General features: G+C 40.1%; 1 protein-coding gene across 2 annotated transcripts in view; it reads right to left on the reverse strand.

Moving 5' to 3' along the window:
* The window catches only part of SYNE1 (spectrin repeat containing nuclear envelope protein 1), a 467,802-nt gene that overhangs the window by 61,076 nt on the left and 383,674 nt on the right, over positions 1 to 23,052 (reverse strand). For both annotated transcript variants that reach the window (XM_053590506.1, XM_053590504.1), the window contains 5 exons: positions 22,428 to 22,522; positions 18,947 to 19,181; positions 16,998 to 17,192; positions 12,261 to 12,386; positions 6,508 to 6,663 (listed from right to left, as the gene is read on the reverse strand). In XM_053590506.1, coding sequence (XP_053446481.1) covers positions 6,508 to 6,663; positions 12,261 to 12,386; positions 16,998 to 17,192; positions 18,947 to 19,181; positions 22,428 to 22,522 — 807 coding nt within the window. The remainder of the gene's footprint in view (positions 1 to 6,507; positions 6,664 to 12,260; positions 12,387 to 16,997; positions 17,193 to 18,946; positions 19,182 to 22,427; positions 22,523 to 23,052) is intronic.

A 23,052-nucleotide genomic window follows, 5' to 3' on the forward strand; every position in this document is an offset into this window, starting at 1 on the left:
TGATAAGAATGGGGAAAGCTAAGGAAATACAGGTTAACACGTTTTGGAGACAAATTGTGCCTACCTGAAGCTGTGCCCGGGACGGGGCTGAAGAGCGCAGTCCTTGAAGCAGCCCTTCCTCTCTAAGTCTGAGAGCAGAGGGCATTCTCACCTTCTGCCGAGTTTCTAAGCTTTTGAATTCTCTGAGGAATGTGACCTCCTCCCTGTCACTCACAGAGCATCAGAGGCAGGAGTCTAGCTGGCAGTTAAAATTCTAGTTCAAGTGAAGTCTCCATTTTCATAATTGGGACTGGCCCAAGTGACTGTTTTCTAGGAAAAGATTAGAAATCCCTGCCCTTCAGACGTAAGATGAACAAATTTTGCTGTGAGTACCTCCTTACCTACCCTTGACCAAGAGCCAAAATGAATTAATTGCAGGGTTTTATTCCCAATAGATGTGGGGAAGATGATCATGTAATAGTAATATGTATTACTTTGAGAGGTAGGTACTTTTATCCCCATTCTAGAGGCAGAAGAGTGAAAATTGAGCAAATTTGAGACATTTGTTTACAGTGAGTAGGAGATGGAGTCATCAAGATTCACGTTTTTGAAACAGGTTGCAATCTGACAGTACGATCCAGAGGTAGCTGAAATTCAAGACCTGTTTCCATCACTTAGTGATGATGTGACTGGGGCTTCTGGTCTGACCCTTCTCTGAGCCTTACTCTTCTCATTTGCAAATTAATCTTATGTTTGCTACAAAATTCATTAAGTAATTGTTTATCATTTCTAGTAAACAAGTGTCTACTATGTGCCAAACACTGTCCTATGTACCAAGATACAGAAAATATCATAATTTGAGAAAGGGACTGGTAGACACTGAAGACCTGACAAAAGCTGGCCATGATTACGCTGCTGCTGCTCTCACTGAACCTGCTGACAGGGCATCATTTACGTTTTTAATTTATTTTCTTCTTGACATTCACGTATTCAATACCTCCATCAGACAGCTTGACTATACATTGCGAGTGTTTATCACACACCAGGAAAGTGTTGCTTTCCTTTGCTTACCAAGGAGCTATGCCTGAAAGAAGAAACAGCTGGGCTCCAAGCCCAGGGCAAGCCCAGGCCAAAGCTTTCCCAAGTGGTAAATTCACGTGGGGTTGGCATCTTCCTTTTGGCTTGTAAGTGAGTTAACAGCACCGTGTCTTTCTGAGGACTCAGCTGAAACCCTCTAACTGTTTATCAGTTAGAACATATCTATGTTTTCTCAAGGGCACAAGTAGACGCCCTTGCTGCCGGCTGACAAGCAGGGACTAAACCCTCCAGAGCGTACCGCAGGGAACAGGAAATACATCCTTTTCTATTTCTGTTATTTTTACCATGACATTTTGAACAAATGAGCAATTACAATGATGATATATATTTACATTTCAATTAGAATTATACAGAGAACTACAAACCAAAACAGGAATAAGGGCGAGCATCAGCTCTGGCTGGACACAGACGTAACAAATGGTTGGGTGGGGGGGTCTACTTGAAAACAGGAGGGTTTTCCACATTAGCTGCACCTGCACCGTTTACTTACGGCCTGCCTCCCTCGCTCTCCTCTGCAGTTCCAGACACTCCCAACTTCTCCTGCAGCTTCGGTCAGAGTGGGAACAGACTACTCGCTCCTTAGCACGGATAAAGCCAAGTTTCACTCAAGTTTTTGACTTTTGCGATGAAACATGGGTGTAAGCTCATTTCCTTTTGTGGTTTCATACTTGTCAGAAGCTCACCGGAAACGCCTAACTCAATAGCTAGAAACTAATCTACTTCTCTCCTTAGAGCTATATCCTGGCTAGCCCCTGACTTATGCTCTCACTGGTTTAAGTACTCTTGTTTAGAGTGAAGTTATATAGGATAAAAGTGCGTTAGCTTCATGCCTTCAGACACTTTCTAGAGCTTTTTAGTGTCTTCGTCTACTCACAGGTGCGAGGTATTAATCTTTACTCAACATATAGTAAACAACAGACATTTGTCCCCTCCAAATATCATGTTGAAATTTGATGGGCAGCACCTGTGGCTCAGTCGGTAGGGCGCCAGCCCCATATGCCGAGGGTGGCGGGTTCAAACCCGGCCCCGGCCAAACTGCAACCAAAAAATAGCCAGGCATTGTGGCAGGCGCCTGTAGTCCCAGCTACTTGGGAGTCTGAGGCAAGAGAATCGCTTGGGCCCAGGAGTTGGAGGTTGCTGTGAGCTGTGTGAGGCCACGGCACTTTACCCAGGGCCATAAAGTGAGACTCTGTCTCTACAAAAAAAAAAAAAAAGAAAAGAAATTTGATCCCAGTGTTGGAGGTGGGTCTGGTGGGAGGGGCCTGGGTCACAGGTGGACCTCTCAGGAATGGCATGGTGCCTTCCCAGTGGTAATTAGTAGAGTGAATCACTCTAATAGTTCACATGAAAGCTGGATGTTTAAAAAGAGATTGGTACTTCCTCCTCTCTCTCTTGCTCCTCCTCTCACCATGCAACCCGCCTCCTCTCACCATGCAACCCGCCTCCTCTCACCATGCAACCCACCTCCTCTCACCATGCAACCTGCGTCCTCTCACCATGCAACCCACCTCCTCTCATCATGCAACCCGCCTCCTCTCATCATGCAACCCGCCTCCTCTCACCATGCAACCCGCCTCCTCTCATCATGCAACCCGCCTCCTCTCATCATGCAACCCGCCTCCTCTCACCATGCAACCCACCTCCTCTCACCATGCAACCTGCATCCTATCACCATGCAACCCACCTGTTCTCACCATGCAAACTGCCTCCTCTCACCATGCAACCCATCTGCTCTCACCATGCAACCCGCCTCCTCTCACCATGCAACCCGCCTGCTCTCACCATCCAACCCGCCTCCTCTCATCATGCAACCCGCCTGCTCTCACCATGCAACCCGCCTCCTCTCACCATGCAACCTGCTTCCTCTCACCATGCAACCCACCTCCTCTCACCATGCAACCCGCCTCCTCTCACCATGCAACCCACCTCCTCTCACCATGCAACCCGCCTCCTCTCACCATGCAACGCGCCTCCTCTCACCATGCAACCCGCCTACTCTCATCATGCAACCCGCCTCCTCTCATCATGCAACCCACCTCCTCTCACCATGTAACCCGCCTCCTCTCACCATGCAACCCGCCTCCTCTCACCATGCAAACCGCCTCCTCTCACCATGCAACCCGCCTCCTCTCACCATGCAACCTGCCTGCTCTCAACCATGCAACCTGCCTACTCTCACCATGCAACCCGCCTACTCTCACCATACGACCCGCCTCTTCTCACCATACAACTGGCCTGCTCTCCCCCTTCGCCTTCAGCTTTGACTAGAAGCTCCCTGAATCCCTCTCCAGGAGCAGATGCTGGCATCATGCTTTATGTATAGCCTGCAGAATTGTAAGCCAAATAAACCTCTTTTATTTATAAATTACCCAATATCTGGTATTTCCTTTATAGCAATGTAAAATGGAGTCAGATATGTAAGTATGCTTTAGCTTCATGCCTTAAGACGCTTCAGAATGGAAAGTTTCTAGAAACACTATATATTCCGTTGGCTTCCTCTTTTTAACTTCTTAGTCTACCTGGTGCAAGGTATTAATCTCTTCACGGCATATCATATATGTATTTCATTTATTCTCAGCCATTCCTGGGCTCAGGTAATCCTCCTGCCTCTGCCTCCCAATAATCAACAACATACCAATACCTTCGGAAAGGTATTTTCAAACAAACTATGGCCTAGATATATCTATGTCTGGTGAACAATTTACAAAATATAGACATATAATTTCATAACGAATAATGACAACTCCAAGGGATTTTTATACAAGTTTTCCTAAATCAAAATGTATTATATGACCATAATCTTGTTAACCTTCAAAATATTAAAAATCTTGCCAACATAACCTTAGGAAATATAAGTAAAAAGACATTAAAAAAATGCCCCAAAGTATTGCTGCCTCAGTTCCTGAGGCCATCCTCAAGGATGTGCCAGCTTCTCTAGGAGCTGCAAATATAAAGGAATGGTCTTTGCATGTGAAGGGCTGCCAAGGCTTGGAATCAGGTTGCTCATGTTTAAAAAAAGACAAAAGGAAACAACGCAATGCCACAAGATGGCACAACAAAAAGGAAAGTGAGTGTTCAGAGGACAATATTGGAGGCTGAGCACTTAAAACATGACACCGCAGGGGTGACGGGGTGTGCAAGAAAATGGGTCAGAACCTCGGAAGGGAAGAACAGTCTAGACAGAAGGAGTGGCAGGACCACGGTCTCAAGGTAGCAAAATTCTTGGCACGTTTGGGAAACAAATAGGAGCCAATCTCTAAAGTATCACCTCCGAAGTCTTGGCAGGCATCATCAGGTGGGCAGCGGTTCCCAACCTGTGGGTTGCGACCTACAGGAACTGTATTAAAGGGCTGTGGTATTAGGAAGGTTGAGAACCACTGAACTAGAGAAATGGATCTAACCCATTTTATAAGGCATAGTAAAAAATATTAAGACTACAAGTAGTACTAGAGTCTTCTTAAAATTAGGAAAAACAGATAGGCTAGCAAAGGTAAGTGAACATTGTGGTGATAATTTCACAGTATTGTATCCACTAAGTATCTTTCACTTCTATATACCATACATCATGATAAGATCTTTATGTTATAAAATTGCAGGATAATTTACTGTATAGTAATGTATTGCTTTCAGTCTGAAGAATTCAGAAAACAATAGAGTGTTGTGATTAACATTATCACCTTCTATGAATAACTCCACGAAAGGTTTTCACTGCGTTCGCTGAGAACATGGAACTCTGTCATTCTCAACTCAGATCATTAACATGTTGGTGAAAGTCACGTCTTTCTATCTGCTTTTTAAGAGCATAAAAGCATAGATTCATAGGAAACTGTCCACACATCAATAATACCAAGTGTGCTCCAGAGTTTTCCTTTGGTCCAAGGTCTGAGAAAAATCTGAGTTTTACTCAAAACATACACAGAAATTTTCCTAAGAACACACTTCTCATTTATGTCACAAAAATCGAGAGCCTCTGAGCCTCTTACACTGTTACACTTATAGTTCCTGAAACATGAGGATAAGTATCACTAAAGTTGGAGAGAGTGGGGAAGATGGGAGAGAAAAGAGATTTCAGGGCGGCACAGTCGGTGTGGCGCACAGAGGCCTGAGGCAGGTGGGCAGAAGAGGCCCTTGCTCAACAGCCGTCAGCTTTCCCACACCCGCTTCACCCCACCCAGGGCCCTCTGCTCCAGCTGCGACCTGGTCAGCACACACACACACATGCTTGTCTCCTGCCCTCAGTCTAGCTCTGCCACCTCCCATCTCAGGATGCATTTCAAGAAACGTTTCATTTATTCTCTGCAATCCCCATTGTCTTTGTTGTGTTTTGTTTTGTTTTCCAATAGAGATGGGGTCTTGCTTCATTGCCCAGCCTTGAACTCCTGGTTTCAGGTGACCCTCCTGCCTTTGCCTCCCAAGTAGCTGGGATTAAAGGTGTGTGCCACTGTGATTAATTTTTCTATTTTTTTTTTTTTTTGTAGAGATGGGATCTCACTATGTTTCCCAGGCTGGCCTTGAACTCCTAGGCTAAAGCAATCTTCCCACCTTGGCCTCCCAAAGTGCTGGGATTACAGGTTTGAGTCACCCTGTCTGGCCAGCTTGCTTATATCTTTATGTATTTTTATGTCATTTTTCCTTGTTTATACCTGGCTTTCTTCATTCTAGACTGATTTTAGTCTCAGCTCACTTGTAAACTTGACAGCAGACAAATCCATTATAGTTTGTTAAATTTACAATAATTAATATGACAGATCCATTTAACAAATACTTAGTATGGCCTATTATGTGCCAGGCAGGGCACAGCCCCCGCTTCCTGGAGAGGATGGCCTCCAGGGACGTAGGCAGCTGCCTGTTCTTAACTGAGAGCGTTTTAATCTGTCATGCCTTTTTGCCTAGAATGTCTTCTTGCTGCCTTCCTTCCCATATTTGTCCCTAAGTTTCCCACTCAAAACCTGAAGAGGGATCTCTTCCAAGGCATGATGAACACAGAAGGTACTTAATAAATGAATGATGACTAAAGAAGCCATACCCCCATAAATGACTAGGCAACAACTGTAGTAAATCAAAAGCAACAATGAATGTTCCATGAACAAAACCGGCTCCAGAGTATAAGCTACAATTGCAAGTACAACCTTGGTTTTTCATGTGTTTAAGTAACATTAGCCTAACAAAAACCACACCTGTGAACAGCAACATTGTGCTTCCTCTTAAAAATATGCCAGCCAGCAAAAGTGGGAAGAAGAGAATCTACCTTACATGAATCTAAACATAGTTTTAACAACCTGAACTATTGTGGGTAATAACCACCAGGTTCTGCCTTCGTCCATACTATGAGTTATAGGACGGGTCCAAATCCATCAAGGCATTGACCTTCCGATTCGTCTTCCAATTCTCCCTCATTCTGAGGCCATTCCCCCGTAGGTCTCGTCTTACCTGGTGGCACAGTTCTTCCCACTGCCTTTGCAGAAGTTCTATGCGTTCATTAAGGATAGAGATGTCGTCAGCGCTGATGTGCGCAGAGAGGGTGTCCTTCAGCAGCGTGAGCTGTGTCAAGTCATCTGTCCAGCTCCCAACTACATTTTCTAATTCCTAAAATTAAAAACAAACCTTTAATACCCATGGACATCAACCGTTAATGATTTCTGAAATGTTTTAGAACCCCCACTTGACGTCATTTCCTTGGAAGTGACTCTATCTGAACAGGCAATATTGTACATTGGGTCTGGTTCCAGACCTCTGCAAAAAAGCGCCAATCACAATACAGTGAGTTTTTTGGTTTCATAGTGAATACAAAAATTATGCTCACAGTATGCTGTAGTCTACTAAGTGTACAACAGAATTATACCTAAACAATGTACGTATCTTAATTTAACAATACTTTTTTATTAAAAAACGCTAATGGTAATCTAAGACTTCAGTGAATTGTAATCTTTTTGTTGGTGGATGGTTTTGCCTTGATGTTGACTGCTACTGACTGATCAGGTGGCAGTTGCTGAAGGTTGGGGTGGCTATGGTTATTTCTTAAAATAAGACAATAAAGTTTGCTGCATAGATTGACTCCTCCTTTTAAGAGCAATTTCTCTGTAGCGTGTCATGCTGCTTGATAGCATTTTATCCACAGCAGAACTTCTTTCAAAATTGGAATCAATCTTCTCAAGCCCTGACACTGCTTTATCAACCAAGTTTATATAATATTTTAAATCCTTTGTTGTGATTTAGACCATGTTTATAGCATCTTCATGCGGAGTAGATTCTATCTTAAGAAATCATTTCCTTTGTTCATCCAGAAGAAATAACTCTTCAACGGTTCAAATTTCATCATGAAATTGCAGCAGTTCAGTACATCTTCAGGCTTCTCTTATAATTCTAGTCCCCTCACCATTCCTACCACTTCTGCAGTTATTTCCTCCACTGAGTCACTGACTCCCTCAAAGTCATCCATGAGGGTTGAAATCAGCTTCATCTAAACACCTGTTGATTATGACATTTTGATCTCCACCCAAGAATTGACAAATACTCTTTTTAAAAATGATTTATTTATTGAGACAGAGTGACTCCCTTTCACCTGGACATTTAGAGGTCTGTGTAGGGTTAGCGACAAGCCTAATTTGAACTTTGTTGTATCACAGAGAGGGAGAGATGAGGAATGGCCCGTTGGTAGAGCAGTCGGAACCCATGAGACATTTATTAATTTCACCATCTTATATGGGCACAGTTCGTCATGCTTCAAAACTATTACAATGATCACATCAAAGATCATTGATCAGAAATCACCGTAAGAGATATAATAATGATGAAAAGGTTTGATATATTGTGAGGATTACCAAAATGGGACACACAGATATGAAGTGAGCATGTGCTGTTGGAAAAAATGTGCTGACAGACCTGCTCCAGGCAGAATTGCTCCAAACTGTCCATTTGTAAAATGCAATACGTGCACAGTGCGATAAAGCTAAGCGCGATAAAGGAGGTTTGCTTGTACTTATTTACTTCCTCTATCATTTGGTAAGTTACCAAAGTCTTCCGATAAAATATCATTGCTTGCAGACTCTTCCTGCCATCCACTTACCATTTCATTGATCTTTTTTTGATGTTTATTTCTAAATTGAAGTTTCATCACTGCACTGATCTTTTTTTACTTTAAACTGACTTCATAAACCCCAACCCATCCGTTCTTTTTGTCTTGAGTTACTGATCTCATGGTTAAAATATTTAAAAAAAACACGAACCTAAATTTAACTTTCATTTTCCAAACACTGTAAGTTGCTACATTTTGTGATCTATCCTTGCAATGAAATAGCTGAGAAGAACTATTGCTGTTACTACTCAAGTTAAAATAATGCACTGAATATATTTTCTGCAGGATCAGAGATTTCTTTAAGTTACTGAAAAAGGAGCTATCCTTTCTGGGAATGATTTAAGAAAAAAATAAATCCATATAACAGTATGGATTTGAATGAGTTGACATTAGTTTTTGCAATGCTTTGAATGATGACCAGTTTTGAAATTTATATAGCCAGCTGTTGTCTTTAGATTCTAGCTAATTTTGTGTATGAATAGAATATTTCACCTGGATTTTCCTACTTTTATGCTTCTTCAAGAGACATGTTTCCAAAGGCACAGGCAATTAACGGTTGCTATCTGAGGCTAACTTCCCAGGCAATTTAGGCAAACAAGGTTTCAGCCTAAAATTTCCAGGTAATTGCTTTGTTTTGCTGCTGAGGGTGGTTTGTGAAGAGTAGCAGAGAACTAGACTAAAATAAATTTATTTAATCTACAAATTCAATAGCAGGTTGTGTGTAACTGTCATGTATTTTTGGGAGATGAAAAATAAGGTCCCATGGCAACAGTATTTGGCTGAAAATCCAAACCATTTAGGTGAATTAAAATGTGACGTTTTTGTTTATAGCCTTAGACATATTAAATTGTTACATCAATGTAAAGATTTTCCTCGTTTCATACCCATTCCTAGCCCCTAACTCAAACATCGGATTTGGTATATTAATTAAAAAGGAAATAATATATCCCTATCTACAACTGTTTCAGAGTCAGTATATTTATCCATTAGATGAGTCACTGTGGTAAAAATAAGAGCTTACATATTCAGGCAACCTTGACATTTACCAACTTGAAAAGTTATTAAATTCAGTTTTCTCATCTGTGAAAGGGTAATAACAGAAGGTTTTTATGAGCCTGTGTTCATGACGACTGAGATAACACTATTTCAGTCATTGGCACCAAGGAGAAGCCCAATAAATGCCCATTCCTCTCCTGCAGAAATTTTCTTTAATAAATTTTAATAAATTTACAATTGAAGGTTTAAAATAAACTTTTTAATACTTGCCACCTTCGCATACTTCTGAATGCAACACCTGAAATAGCAACGTACCCACTTTCCATCCATGATATACGCTACCTTTAAATTTTCCTAAATCTGCCTTTTTCAAGTTTCAAAGAATATCCTTGAAAACTTGCATCTACAGTTTTCATGACTTCTAGACTTGTGTAACAATTATTTTGTCTTAAATTCTTATGACTTCTTAGTCAAAGTGAAGCAAAGAACTTCTGATTATAACTAAGTAAAAGAGCTCAGGAAATTTTACACCAAAATCTGATTCCTTGTTACAAAGAGTATTTTGAATTAAAGGGCCGTAGAGATCAACAGGTGCTGGATGGGGCTTTCCCTCCATCTTTACAAAACCAGATTCATCAAAAAAAAAAAAAAAAATTGACTTCCCTTCCCATCCTTGTTATCTTAATATATTGCAGAAAAGGTGAAGAATACAACCTGCAGTAATCAAAAATCTTTCAACAACAAAAAGGCCCACGCCAGATGGAGTCACAGACAAATTGTACCAGACCTACAAACAACAGGTGGCACTTATATTGCAGAAATTATTCTATAACATTAAGAAGGAAGGAATCCTTCCCAACTCATTCCATGAAGCCAATATAACCTTGATACCAAAGCCTGGAAAGGAAACAACAATAACAAAAAAAACTACAGACCAATATCCCTGTGAATACAGATGCAATAATCCTCAATAAAATGTTAGCAAACCAAATTCAACAACACATCAAAAAATGATCCACTGTGACCAAGTGGGCTTCATTCTAGAAATGCAAGTATGGTTCAACATAGTTAAATCAATAAATGTGACTCATCACATAAACAGAAACAAAAACAAAAACCATATGATCATCTTAATTGATGTAGAAAAAGATTTTTACAAAATTCAGCACCCTTTTGTGATTAAAAACCCTCCACAAACTGAACATAGAAGGAACATATCTCAAAATTATAAAAGCCATATATGACAACCCTATAGCCAACATCATACCAAAGGGAGAAAGGTTTAAAGCAAGACAAGGGTGCTCACTGTCACCACTTCTCTTCAGAAGAGTGTTGGCAGTCCTAGCCAGAAAAATCAGGCAAAACAAAGAAAGCCTATCCAAATCAAACTATCACTTTTTGCAGATTTTAAATAGCACGTGAATTTTGTGGATACCCTGTATGTACATACAAGATGAAATAGTACTCAGTCATAAAGAAGGATGAATTAATGCCTTTTGGGACAATTTAGATGGACCTGAAGACCATTATCCTAAGTATCTAAAGAATGGAAAAATGAACACCACATGTACTCACTATTAAATTGGAACTAACTGATGAGAGCGCAGAGGGAAGTAAAACACAGTGGAAATCAAGTTAAGGGAAAGGGGGGGAGGGGGTGGATTAAAGCCTACCTAATGGGTACTTATCCTCTGGGTGGGGGGCTCACTTCTAACTCTGACTCAAGCATTACAAAAACATTTATGCCCTCCTAATATTTTAAAATTAAAAAGTAAATCCATTTGTTGTAGGGTCAAGTTTAAGTCCAATATTTCTTTGATCTAATAAAAAAAAAGAAAATTAAAATTAAAAAGTTAAAGAAAAGAATGCAACCAGACCTGGCCTAAACTATTTTAAGGTAATATCTGTCTCCCAAGTTAATTTAGTTTCCAGAGAGTCATTCACAAGTCAATCTGTTTCCCCTATTCATTCATTCTCCCAACTATATACTTACCCTCTGCAGTAACCATTTATTGTCACTCAGCAGAATTCCCTATTTTCTTCATCTTCCCCTACCCCTCTAAAATGATGGTATATAAACCTCTGGACTCCACTGAGAAACCGGGTAATAACTCTGTGATTCTCCTGGTGTGCACAATAAATAAATCTCTTTCTCTGCCTTATTGTGAGTTGATTTTCAGCCATCCTTCTAGGGCAAAGGGAAGTTTCCCCTCATCCTTTCAAAAGTAATTTAAGTATATGTGAGGTTTTAAATAGACTTGCCCTAGAGCAATAATTTGCAAATGCCTGGGGAACCAAGTGGCATGTTTATTTTGGGGAGAAAAAAAAAGTATTTTTTTTTTCTTTCCATTAGCTATAGGGTAAAATAGAAAATCATTTTAAAAGGCACTTTTGATATGACTGGCCTAGCTCTGCAGGTGATTACTGTTTAGGCACTACACATGGCTACAGCAGTACCAATGGAAGGAACCCCACAGCCACTAAATCTTGTTGGTCTTCATGAGCTTATACAGGTAAAGTGGGGAGTGGTCTGTATTAGCTGCTGACTTGCTTCCAAATACCATTTGAGGTATTAATCACAATCTTTAAGTAGTTAGAGCTCTGAGGACCGTAAGCATTGTGTGCCTCCATGCTGTAACTGAGAAGAACAGCTATTTTTCCCTCTTCCTTGTAGAATGATCTGGAAGGCGGGGTGTGTTTCTCTGAGGGCCGTTGTCTGCAGGTGTTCCAGGCCGCCATCCCTCTTCCTCTTCCTGTAAACTGGGCCCTTCTGCTAAAATGACTCCCTCGTGTGACTCCCCCGTGTGGATGCTTTAAAAAGATCGCTTTTATTGCTCTTGACACAACTTTTAAGTATCTTTTAATGTTGTGCTTTAAATTTTCATTTGTTTTCTCAGAGTAATCCATAAACTAGTCTATAATTTCATCAACTGCAATAAACCAGCAGTGCAAGTTTCATCAGCGTCATCTGCCCTTACGTCATTCACTCACCAGGGTCTTGTATCTGCATGTTGACAGCCATAGGAGGCTGACGGGATCACGGCCTTAAAGACGTTATCCCCGCAGAGGCACACTGGGGGATGACAGTAACAATCTCAACCTGGCAATTTACCTTGCACCGCGTTTGTTCTGCGTGGAGCTCGTCGTGGTGATCTGGCAGAGGCTGAGAAAGCTTCTTTTTGAAAGTTCGTAGTTTCTCTAGAGAATCAGCTATTCCTTTCTCACATTTTTCCCAGTCCTATCATGGAAAGAGGAAGAAATGCATAAATTTTTTTGATGTAGGAAATAGGGGAAAAAAGAAAAGAAAAAAAGGAAAGCAAAGGAAAGGAAAACAGAAGAGAAAAGATAAGAAAAGAAAAAAAAAGATAAGAAAAGAAAGGAGAAAAGGAAAGAAGTCTTCTTAATTCGCAAAGAAAGGATTAAAGCTCCACTGATGAACAGTGTGAGGGTGTGCCCACATTGTTCGCAGAATGACAGGGTCATCAGAGCAGATTCAAAGCTGACTCTGTTACCAACTTTCTGGGTGGCTTTAAGCAGATAATGCTCTGTGTCTGAATTTTCCTTATGACACTGGAAATAATATAAACACTTTATATTTGTTAGAGCATAAAGGAGGCAATGGGTGCAAAGCCCAAAGAACAATAGCTAGAATATCATGGGTGTGCAAAAATATTATTGTCTGTAGCCCAACCTGTTTGCAGAAACAGAAGTATCATCCTGGTACTTTGACTCTTTCCTCACCTTACTCAGAATCGTGTCCAATGTCTACCCTCTCCTGAGGGATAAAAAGGAAGACACAGGACCTCTCTCAGAATGAAAATACATTTGGGTAAGAAGAGAGAGATGGAATATTAAAATAATACAGCCTTATACTCTGATTCAATTTGATATATAATTAGTATGAGCCTCATACATTTGAATTCTTACAGAAGACGAAACACATCACAGAAGGCTTGGCATGTGACTGGCTTTAGGTGGTTAAGGGCTGAAATATGTAGCAAAGGGTTAAATGCATAATACGTGAAAACACATACAAATCAAGAAGTGGAAGAAGAGAAAATGTACAGTTTAAGAAATGTATCTCTAATATGTGAAGGGGTGCTGAGTGCTCTGGAGAAAAACACGGCAGGGTTGGGCGTGGCTGTGTAGAACGCAGGTCTCCGTGTCCTGACACATGAACATGTACACCATGTGGTTATGTTTGGAAAAGTCACACACCAAACTGGTAGCAATGGGGACCAGGAGAAGACAGTAGAATATGGATGGTAGTGTAAAGGAAGTCTCATTTTTTATTCTACGAACTTTAATTATTACTGATTTTTTAATTAGACACATTTTTTGTTAATTAAAAAAAGTATGAGAAAAAATATTAGGCTGAGCATGGTGGCTTGTGCCTGTAATCTTAGCACTCTGGGAGGCCAAGGTGGGTGGATTGCTCGAGCTAAGGAGTTCCAGACCAGACTGAGCTAGGAGGAGACTCTGTCTCTGTTAAAAATAGAAAAACTGAGGCTGGGTGCGGTGGCTCACACGTATAATCCCAGCACTTGGGAGGCCTAGTGCAATCCATCCATCCAATCCACTTGGATGGATTGCTTGCACTCACAGGTTCAAAACCAGCCTTAGCCAGAGTGAGACCCTATAGGTAAAAAAATAGCCGAGCATTGTGGCAGGTGCTGTAGTCCCAGCTGCTTCGGATGCTGAGGTAAGAGGATCACTTGAACTCAAGAGTTTGAGGTTGCTATGAGCTAAGATGCCATGGCACTCTACCAAGGGTGACCAAGTGCAACTCTATCTCAAAAAAAAAAAAAAAAAAAGAAAAAGAAAAGAAAAGACAAGAAAATAATCAGCTAGGCATTGTGGCAGGCACCTATAGTCCCAGCTACTTGGGAGGGAGGCTAAGGCAAGAGGATTGCTTGAGCCCAGGAGTTTGAGGTTGGTGAGAGCTATGATGACATCATGACATCATAGCATTCTACTCAGGGTGATGGAGAGTATGTCTAAAAAAAGGTGAGGGGGAAGAAATCATAGTAGAGATTTATTCTTCATAGATTTAGCTACAAATCAGCTCATATTAACAATAGACACTCATCTAATGTCATAGTGGCAATTAAATTCAACTAAACAAATCTCTCTCTCTTTTTCTTTTTTGTCCAAAATGGCCATTTGTCTTACTGTGATTTCCTGGCTTCCCCTTCCTCAATGCTCCTCCCAAGTGGCCAATCCCCACCCTAGGAATTACTGATTTCCACAGAAAGACAACCAGAATCACAGCGAGAATTGCTTTGTGTCACATTGTCAAATTACACAGCATCTTCTTGCAGTCTCTCCATCATTACCAGGCTTTTCTTGTCTGGGTTCTTTCTATCTTCTCTTCTGATGCCTTATTTTTAGCATAACAGCCGACAGGTGCTATTACTGCCACTGTCTTCTGGAAGCAGTGTTGACTTAAGTGCCTCCCCATTTAAAATGTCTTTTGGTTTATAACTGAACTGAGCATATGGCCCCAAGACTCTCATTTCTATTTAAAATTCCTTCAGGGAATTTCCTAGAGTGTGTAATTATATTTCCTCTTCTCAATTAAGAGAACAACAAACAAAAAATAAAACCTCAAAAAACAAAAGATTTTGTCTATCATGAACAGATTTGTTCCAATTCTCCTTTATTTTAAAAGTATCTTTGTGTCTTCAGACTGCACTTAGTTCATCAATGCTAAGCATAGTGAGGGTAGACAAAAAGATCTTTCTGTTTAAATGGAACAACATTCTCCATAAAGTCATCACACATTGTGAAATACATCAACATGCATCTCCCAAATGTTTGTTTATCTAAAAGAGATAAGGTCAGCTTCTCATTTGTTATAACAAAATTAAGAGGTGACAGTGCAGAAGATGAATGTACTGGGCATAGAATTATAATGACTATATTTTGGCATATTTACCAAAAGCATTAAGGGCTAAAAATAGATAAATATGATAGCTGCAGTGAAAGATACATGAAATTGAGGCTTATAAACATTACAATTTAGATACATAAATTCCTTCTTAGGCAAAGAGGATGTAGTGTATGATTCAAAATGGAATAAACTTTAACAAAAGAATAGGGATGCCCCTTTCCAAGGATGACTTACATGCTGAAGCTATAACTAAGTCTTTTTACTACATGAATTATAAGGAAATAACTTAATGTCTTGGCCTGCAAACATCTTTCAAAGTGGATGTTTTATACACCAACAAACAGACAAGAAAAGCAAATGTAATGACTCAGACAACATGCCTTATTAAGTCTCGGGACTATCTCCAAAAATCACATCAACAATTTAAAAAATATATATATATGATTAACATGTTGTCAGCAGAATAAGTTACAATGTTTTAAATTCTTTCCTAAAAGCAAAAGGATGAAAAACGAATCAGGCATATTATATTACTGATGAATTGTGCTACGTGCAAATAATAGTTATTCAGTGGCATTTATGATTGATTGCTTCCTACCCCGAAGGTAATTTATTATTAAATAAAATTCAGTAGAATAAACCCAATGGATGTACATACTTTAAGTATTAAAAAAAAAGCAAAAATCCCTTTCATTAATTTTTTTTGTTTTATTAATATGAAATCATAGCTGTGTACATTAATGCAATCATGGGGCACCATACATTGGTTTTATATTTTGGCTTTCATATGAAAGCTATAATCCTGTTATAACCTAAGAATATGGGGAATGGGGAGAGTAAGGGGAGGGAGGGGGGAGAATGGGCGGAGCGAGGGTGATTGGTGGGATTACACCTGCGGTGCATCTTACAAGGGTACATGTGAAACTTAGTAAATGTAGAATATAATTGTCCTAACCCTTTCATTAATTTTAGTTATTACCTTTGATTTAAAGCATGCAATAGTTCAAATTTAATAGATAATTTCATTAAAGTACATATATTGACAAGTATCAATATACATAGGAGCTTAGCATTTAGACATGTTCACTTTTTAAAATGATAATAACCCCAACCATGATAATTACTATCATTTACTTAGTGCTTAATATACACTAGATGTGGTACCATTGATTTACCTTCATTATTTCATTACATCCTCACGATGGCCAAGGAGGAGGTGAACTTATGCCCACTCCACAGATGAGAAAAGTGAGGCTCAGATAGGCTGACTCAACCAGGTCACTTGGTTTACTATGTCGTTAACTTGGGTTTATCTGAATATAGAGCCCATGTCCTCTTAAATTGCTGATTTAATTATGTGTTTTATGTGGAATTGGAGAGTGTGGGATAAAAGCATACTGTGGGAGGTTAGGATAAATCTACATTTTCTAAAATTTACTGTGTGAGATCAGTATGCAATTTGTATCCAACCAAGGACTTAATACGCCTCCTGGAGATTTTATCTCATGGCAATTGGCTTGGAGAAGCTCAGTTAAATAGAGAGTATCTTTTGGAGCTGGTTTTTCCCTGCTATAAAAGAAGAGATATCAATCTTGAAAACCACTTTAGAGTCTTAGTTTAGGGAGTAGAACCTACTCTTTGAATTTCTGTATGGATTTATAAAGTCATCACGTGGCTAAGGCTTCACACTGGCTATTAATCAGAATTCATTGTTTGGACAACCTTATTAGACTTTAAATTACTTTGTTGGGGGATTTTCCTGGAAGACAAAATGCTGAAAATTGAAAAAGTTTTCCAGTTCATGCAAGATAGGACAAAGTCTTGAATAAAACATATGGGATCAAAATTCTGCAGAGTATTATTTAACGATCTTTGTGTTATTTGACTTTCAGGATAACAATGAGAGAAAAAAAGCAGTACAAGTACTTAAGTTTTTTTTTTTTTAATGTAACTTACTTTCATTAAGAAAGCCAGTTTTTTCTTCTGTTCCTCCAGACTCATGCTGGCCGATTTCCATTTCTCTTGGATTTCAGTGAGTTCGACCTGCAAGGCAGCCTCGGCTCCACCATCCGCAGAGAGCAGGAGCTGCTTGCCAGCCTCCACCGTTAGGATATAGCTGCCTTGCTGTCGCAGAAACACTTTTTCTTTGAACTGAAAGGAATCACAGCTTTTTACTTTCCCAACCTTTCTTTTCACTATTTCCCTATTAAAGTATTTTTGAGTAGGCCACATTTTAGCACAAACAGCACATCTTCTTTCTTCCAACAAGGTGACACGTGCATACTTTACACAAATGTAAAAGTGAGGGAGAGTCCAATGGGGACTTGGGATGCAATATGAAAGCTACTTTATAAAACTGATCACAGAAAGACAGAGGGACATCTGACCCAGCAGGGTGTGCATAGAGAGCCAGAGAGGATTCTTCAAAGTGGTCAAGGCTACCCCAGTCTTGAAAGACTTGAACTCATCTGGATTAAGAAGGACCTAGGGTGGGGGGCAAGAGTTGACCAAGAGCAGAGGAGAGAGGATGCTTTCCCAAAGAGAAATGAGGATGGGCAAATATGTTGTATGTGAGAAATATGATGACTTCAGGAAGCTGGACACAGGGCTGAAGTATGGAATGCAGGTTGGAGAGGGGTAGACAGGGTATGTCTTGCATGGAAATTTGCTTTTTTGGTGCAAGTGACTGAGATTCGTAGACTACATTAGCAGGGAAGTGATGTGTTTAGTTAAAGTTTTAGTAAAAGCACTCAGCATCTGGGTAAAAGCAGAATGGAAGAGTGACATATGTTGGAAATAGTAAGACAGGTGGGCTAGCTACTGTCCATCGAGCCAAGACATCACGAGGGCCTTGGTTAGCAGTGGCAGCAGGACACTTGGGGCAGATTAGATGTGGGGTAGGGTGAGAGATAGGGAGGAGTGTAGCTTTTAAATGACTCAGGACTCTTCTACTGATGGACCAGACAGCTGGTGATGTCACCTCCTCAAACTGGGTACATGGGAAAGAGAGAATGGTTGGTCCAGGGGTCACAGGCTTTGTTGAGACCCACAGGGTATGTTACACCTGCAGAGCACACAGATATAAATCCAAAAGGTGGTTGCATAAGTGAGTTCAAAGCTCAGCAGGTGAATTAGACCAGAAGATACAAATTTGACCCTTTTCTGCTGGCAGGGGTAGTTGAAGCCATGTCCCACCCATTAATCTATATTGTCTCTTTTATATTTTAAGCTGAATTCATTTTGTTGTTAGATTTCTCTCAGAGAGGGCGGCGCCTGTGGCTCAAGGAGTAGGGCGCTAGTCCCATATGCTGGAGGTGGTGGGTTCAAACCCAGCCCCGGCCAAAAACCACAAAAAAAAAAGACATTTAGATTTCTCTCAGAGAAATCTGGAGGAGAACAGAACTGGAAAGAGTGACTTTAAAGGAATAAGAGCCCAGGAGCTGAGCTGGGAGGACTGGCCAGGACGCCAGGAAGCATCTGTCTGGGACGCTGGAAGGTCACATTCCTGGTCAAAGTCAAGGGTTCCCTGGGAAGGAACAGACCTCAAACAGGACGGGCCTTTTTCCTTCTCTAGTTACATGTTGAAGCAGCCCCTGAGTAAACACAGGTGTGTCTAATCCCCACACTCCTCCTTTCCTGAGCACCACCTTTCTGTCCACACTGGGACTCGATGCGTGGCTGCAGGACTTGGTGTGAAGTGGAAGGAGCCTGTGAAAGGCCAGGCTTACTATCATTTCATCATGACATAGGACTTTGCAATGCAGTCGTCTTGGGTGTTCCTGTTGACAATTGAGAACATTTGTCCCAATTCCAGTGTCACTCCAGGTCCTTCTGAGGAGCCACGGCTGAGGTGAAGTGCACAATGGAAACGGGTAAGAGGTTACGACGGTGTGTTTGCGCCGTACCTGCACTTCATCGAAGAGGGTCCTTGCCTGCTGCAGTGGTATAGGGACGCTTCCCAGACCACTCACGGGGAGGTAGGACACTTCAACCAGCCACTTGCGAAGCTTTTCTGCCATCTCCCTATAGCGCTGCCACTGGCGGATCTGGCTGTCAATGATCCCCCGCCTCTGCTGGGCCCGGCGAATCACTCCCTGCCACTGATTACTGAGGAGCGTCAATTTCAGGTTGAACTCATCCCTGGGGAAGAAACAACGAGAGGGTGAGAAACACTGATACAGTTGTTTTCACCATATAACATATTTTCATCATAACACAATACGATATCCATTGTGCACTTCACCTCAGCCGTGGTTCCTCAGAAGGACCTGGAGTGACACTGGAATTGGGACAAACATTCTCAAATGTCAACAGGAACCTTGGATATGGACATGTCACCAGCTGATGTATATGCTTCCCACAAACTTAGGCTCTGAGAAGGGACCCAGGGTGGTCGTTTTCAAATGAGATGTGATCTGCTATCGATTGGATCTAGTGCAAGTAATTTTAAAAATTAAACTACTGGTGTTTCCCAATAGTGAGTGCTATCACGTCCCCTCACAGGTTGAAGGGAAATCTACCCAAAGGTCACTGTCATTCATTCCCTCCCTGAGAGCATGAGAGGGGAGGAGGGGAAAGCCATAGGTGCAAAGGGAATCGCTCCAACCCGAGTACCTCACAGCTACATGCGTAGCGTGGGACAGTGTCCTGTGGGCCCACCTGCAGGAAAACACAGGGAGCAGAGTTTATGAAGAGCCTCTGTCTCTAGATAAAATCCTAAGCCACCTTGGATGGACAAAACTTCAAACGATGAGTTTAAAAAGATTTTTAAAACCTGTACTCCATAAACTCTCTCAGTATTCCCTGATGATAATTTGCATCCCACCCATTAATCTATATTGTCCCTTTTATATTTTAAGCTGAATTCATTTTGTTATTGGAAAAATGGAAACTAGTCATTTAGAAATATTAAATGCTACTTCAGCTTTCTCAATTTCATGCTAAAAAAATCTCAGATCTTCTACTATGTTCTTCCCACTTCTGTGTTTTCTACTTTTAAAAAATATTAACAGTTCTTTATTAAGTTGTATTTAATATTCAACTCGTGGCTCTAGAAGTGGTTGGTAACGGTCTGTCCAGCATCAAGTAGGATGCATTTGTCAGCTGATTATAGTGTCAAGTGCATGTTTCAGTATTAAAGTGTAACGTTACTTGTAGTTTTTTCAATTAATTTAGGTTTTCCTCCTCAGAATCATTCTCTTGAGGGTAGTATCAAATAGTATTTTGATTTACTATTGTGGATTGGTCTATTCTTGATTACCTCCCACTACCTGCGGCCACTATAAATTTCAATTTTACAGCCAAATGTGTTATTAGTCTCCAAAACTACACGACATTAATAACACATAGTCATGGTCGACAAAGACAGTATTGAAAACAAAAGTACTGAATAAAGCCCCCGCAAAAAATGTCTTATGCTCTCATTTTAAAAATAGATCCATATGGCAAGTAGTTAGGTTTAGATGACGACTTTCAGTTTTGAAAGACACACACACACATCCATATACCGGGGGTGCCAAAAAATGTATACCCATTTTATGAGCTCTTCTTGGGAGTAAAATCAATCAGTCCCGAAAAGTGTGCAAATTGCAGGTAAAAATGGGTGGATGTGTGTAGCATACCTAGCTACGCTTGACCAGTAACTGTACCTTCAAATCAACTTCAAAAAGTAATACATAGATGACAGCACTTAAAATGTGTATACCTATTTTTTGGCACCCACTGCATATATGTATATATGAATAATCAATTGCAGTAAAATTCAAGTGTGATAAATTAGGTTCATGATACTCCCCTAAAAGTTATAAGTATCTCTCAACTCAGAAAAATATAACTTCAGAACTTGAGAACACCCTGGACCATGCAAAGGTCCTTCTGCGTTGCTTTGCCTGCCTGGTAACTATCCAAGACCCCTTTGCAGCCCTTGCCCTCACTTTGCTCAACCAAACAGTCTTGAGGTACTTGCCAGCCTGAAGGACTACTTAGAACATGACATTGTTGCCAGTGCTGAACTTGAGGCTCTAAAAACCAAAACTTATCAGTAAACTTTTAGAGTACAACACATTAGTAACTTGGGGCCTTCCCATTGTCAGCAGGCTCTAACCTGATTTTGTTTTTTTCACTTTCAACTTTCAAAATTCTTTATTCTGAGGTCCCAGCTCCAATTTTCATCTTGCTGGTGTTTCTTCTAAATGATACCATTTAAGATTTAATAGATGTTGGCTTGCATGTGAATATTAAATTTTATTTTACTTAATGACTTGAAAGTTTATAATATTGTTACAGAGTTGGCTAAGACATGATAAAGTGAAAGATAAAAGTTAATTGCATTTGAATTTGTTTTAGTCTTCAGAAAATTCTCAAGAAAGCTCACATTTAAGTTTGGCTTACTTAGAATAGAATAAATATGACATCACATTTCATTGTTCCAAGCTTAACCACGAAAATCTTTCATGTACTTCCAAAGAAATATCCACTTAAAACTGAAATGGCTTCTAAAACATTAAAAACAAAACTCTCAATAAAAATGATTTATTTTTTTAAGTTTTTGAAAAAATACTAACAATTATAATCAGAACTACTGGTCCTAACTGTGGGAAAGATGGACATAAGTAATAAAAACAAATGAAGTTCACACTCCAAATCACCACAAAAAGAAGGGATAAAATAAGTATTGGTTCTAGAAAATGTGAATGTAGTATGAAATTGTCAATTCACAAGCTAGGTTTTTACTTCTGCATTTTTAATAAAGAGACAACTCGCTACATAAATGAAGAGGAAGGATTTCACGTTGAACGTAGTCATCGGATCTCAGGCAGCAAACCATTTGCAAATATGGAGAAATGATCACGGTATGAAAAAGCAGGCTGGTACAATCCAGTTCTCACTGAAAACCAGACCCAGGGGTGCTAGTTCTGAATGTGCTGCCACTTAGTCCCAGTGATCTTGGTCAAATCAGTTCACATCAGGTTTTTCTTCTAAAAGTAAGAGAGATGGACTAGCGATCTCTATGCTCCTTTGACAAATAAAATTTCTGCCTAATTGTATAAGAATATGAGAAGCACTTCTTTACAAATCACGGCTATATCACTGATGCAATTCATTCTGATCTAGTCATTAATTCCAGGCCCTACACATGGCTAGCGAAGATTGGCTAGGCGATTTCCAATTACTCTGTGTCCTTCATACAATACAATGTCAGGTCTCTAAAAAGATTCAATATTTGGTAATTTCGGAGATTCAGACAAGCCTTTCCTCCTATTACTGAGGCTCCACTGTAATACAGTTGCCTAAGGAAGACTGGATACATGCCCTCTAATCCCTCATTAAAAAGAAAATGACTAATTTGCGGAAGATTTCTTCAGACTAAGTTATCCAAGATCTTACCTGTCATCAACTTGACCTTGTTCTAGAAGACGCTGCCCATCAACAATGATTGAGTGCAAAATCTGCTGACGACTGAACATCTCGGCTTGAAACAACTATGTTTTATAAAGAAGAAAGAAGAATGTACTTTAGCGTGCCTGATTTTAGTGACCAGTTCTCTGTTAACTTTCCAAATATTCTGGTTTTAGCAAGACTCTGAAAAGTATACCCAGCTGAATCAGGAAATGTGTGAAATCCTGTAGCGCAGAAGTGATTTATTTTTAAATCATCTATTCAGATATGCTTAAAGATAAAGTGTAGTTTTTTGCTTTACTAAAACTATATGACTAAAAGTAGAGGTATGATTCCCTTTGTTCTTTCCAAAGCACCTAATACAGTTGAGTCAATACTCAAATTGTTTTCTTGCTTATTCTGTGTGAAAAGTACGGTCTATTTTCAGACACAGAGAATAGCCTGGGACCTCTGAAAAAGCTGAAGGAAAAAAAAGCCTTGTCTTTTCCTGGCCTTTTTGAACTCACTGTTTCTCAATTTAATTAGGTTAAAAAATCATTTCATTATTAAAAATCTCAATAGAAGGTGTTCCAAATTATTTCCACTGTCTTTTAAATAGCTTTATTGAGTTTTA

This window comes from Nycticebus coucang, chromosome 5, assembly GCF_027406575.1.
Source record: "Nycticebus coucang isolate mNycCou1 chromosome 5, mNycCou1.pri, whole genome shotgun sequence".
NCBI lineage: Eukaryota > Metazoa > Chordata > Mammalia > Primates > Lorisidae > Nycticebus > Nycticebus coucang.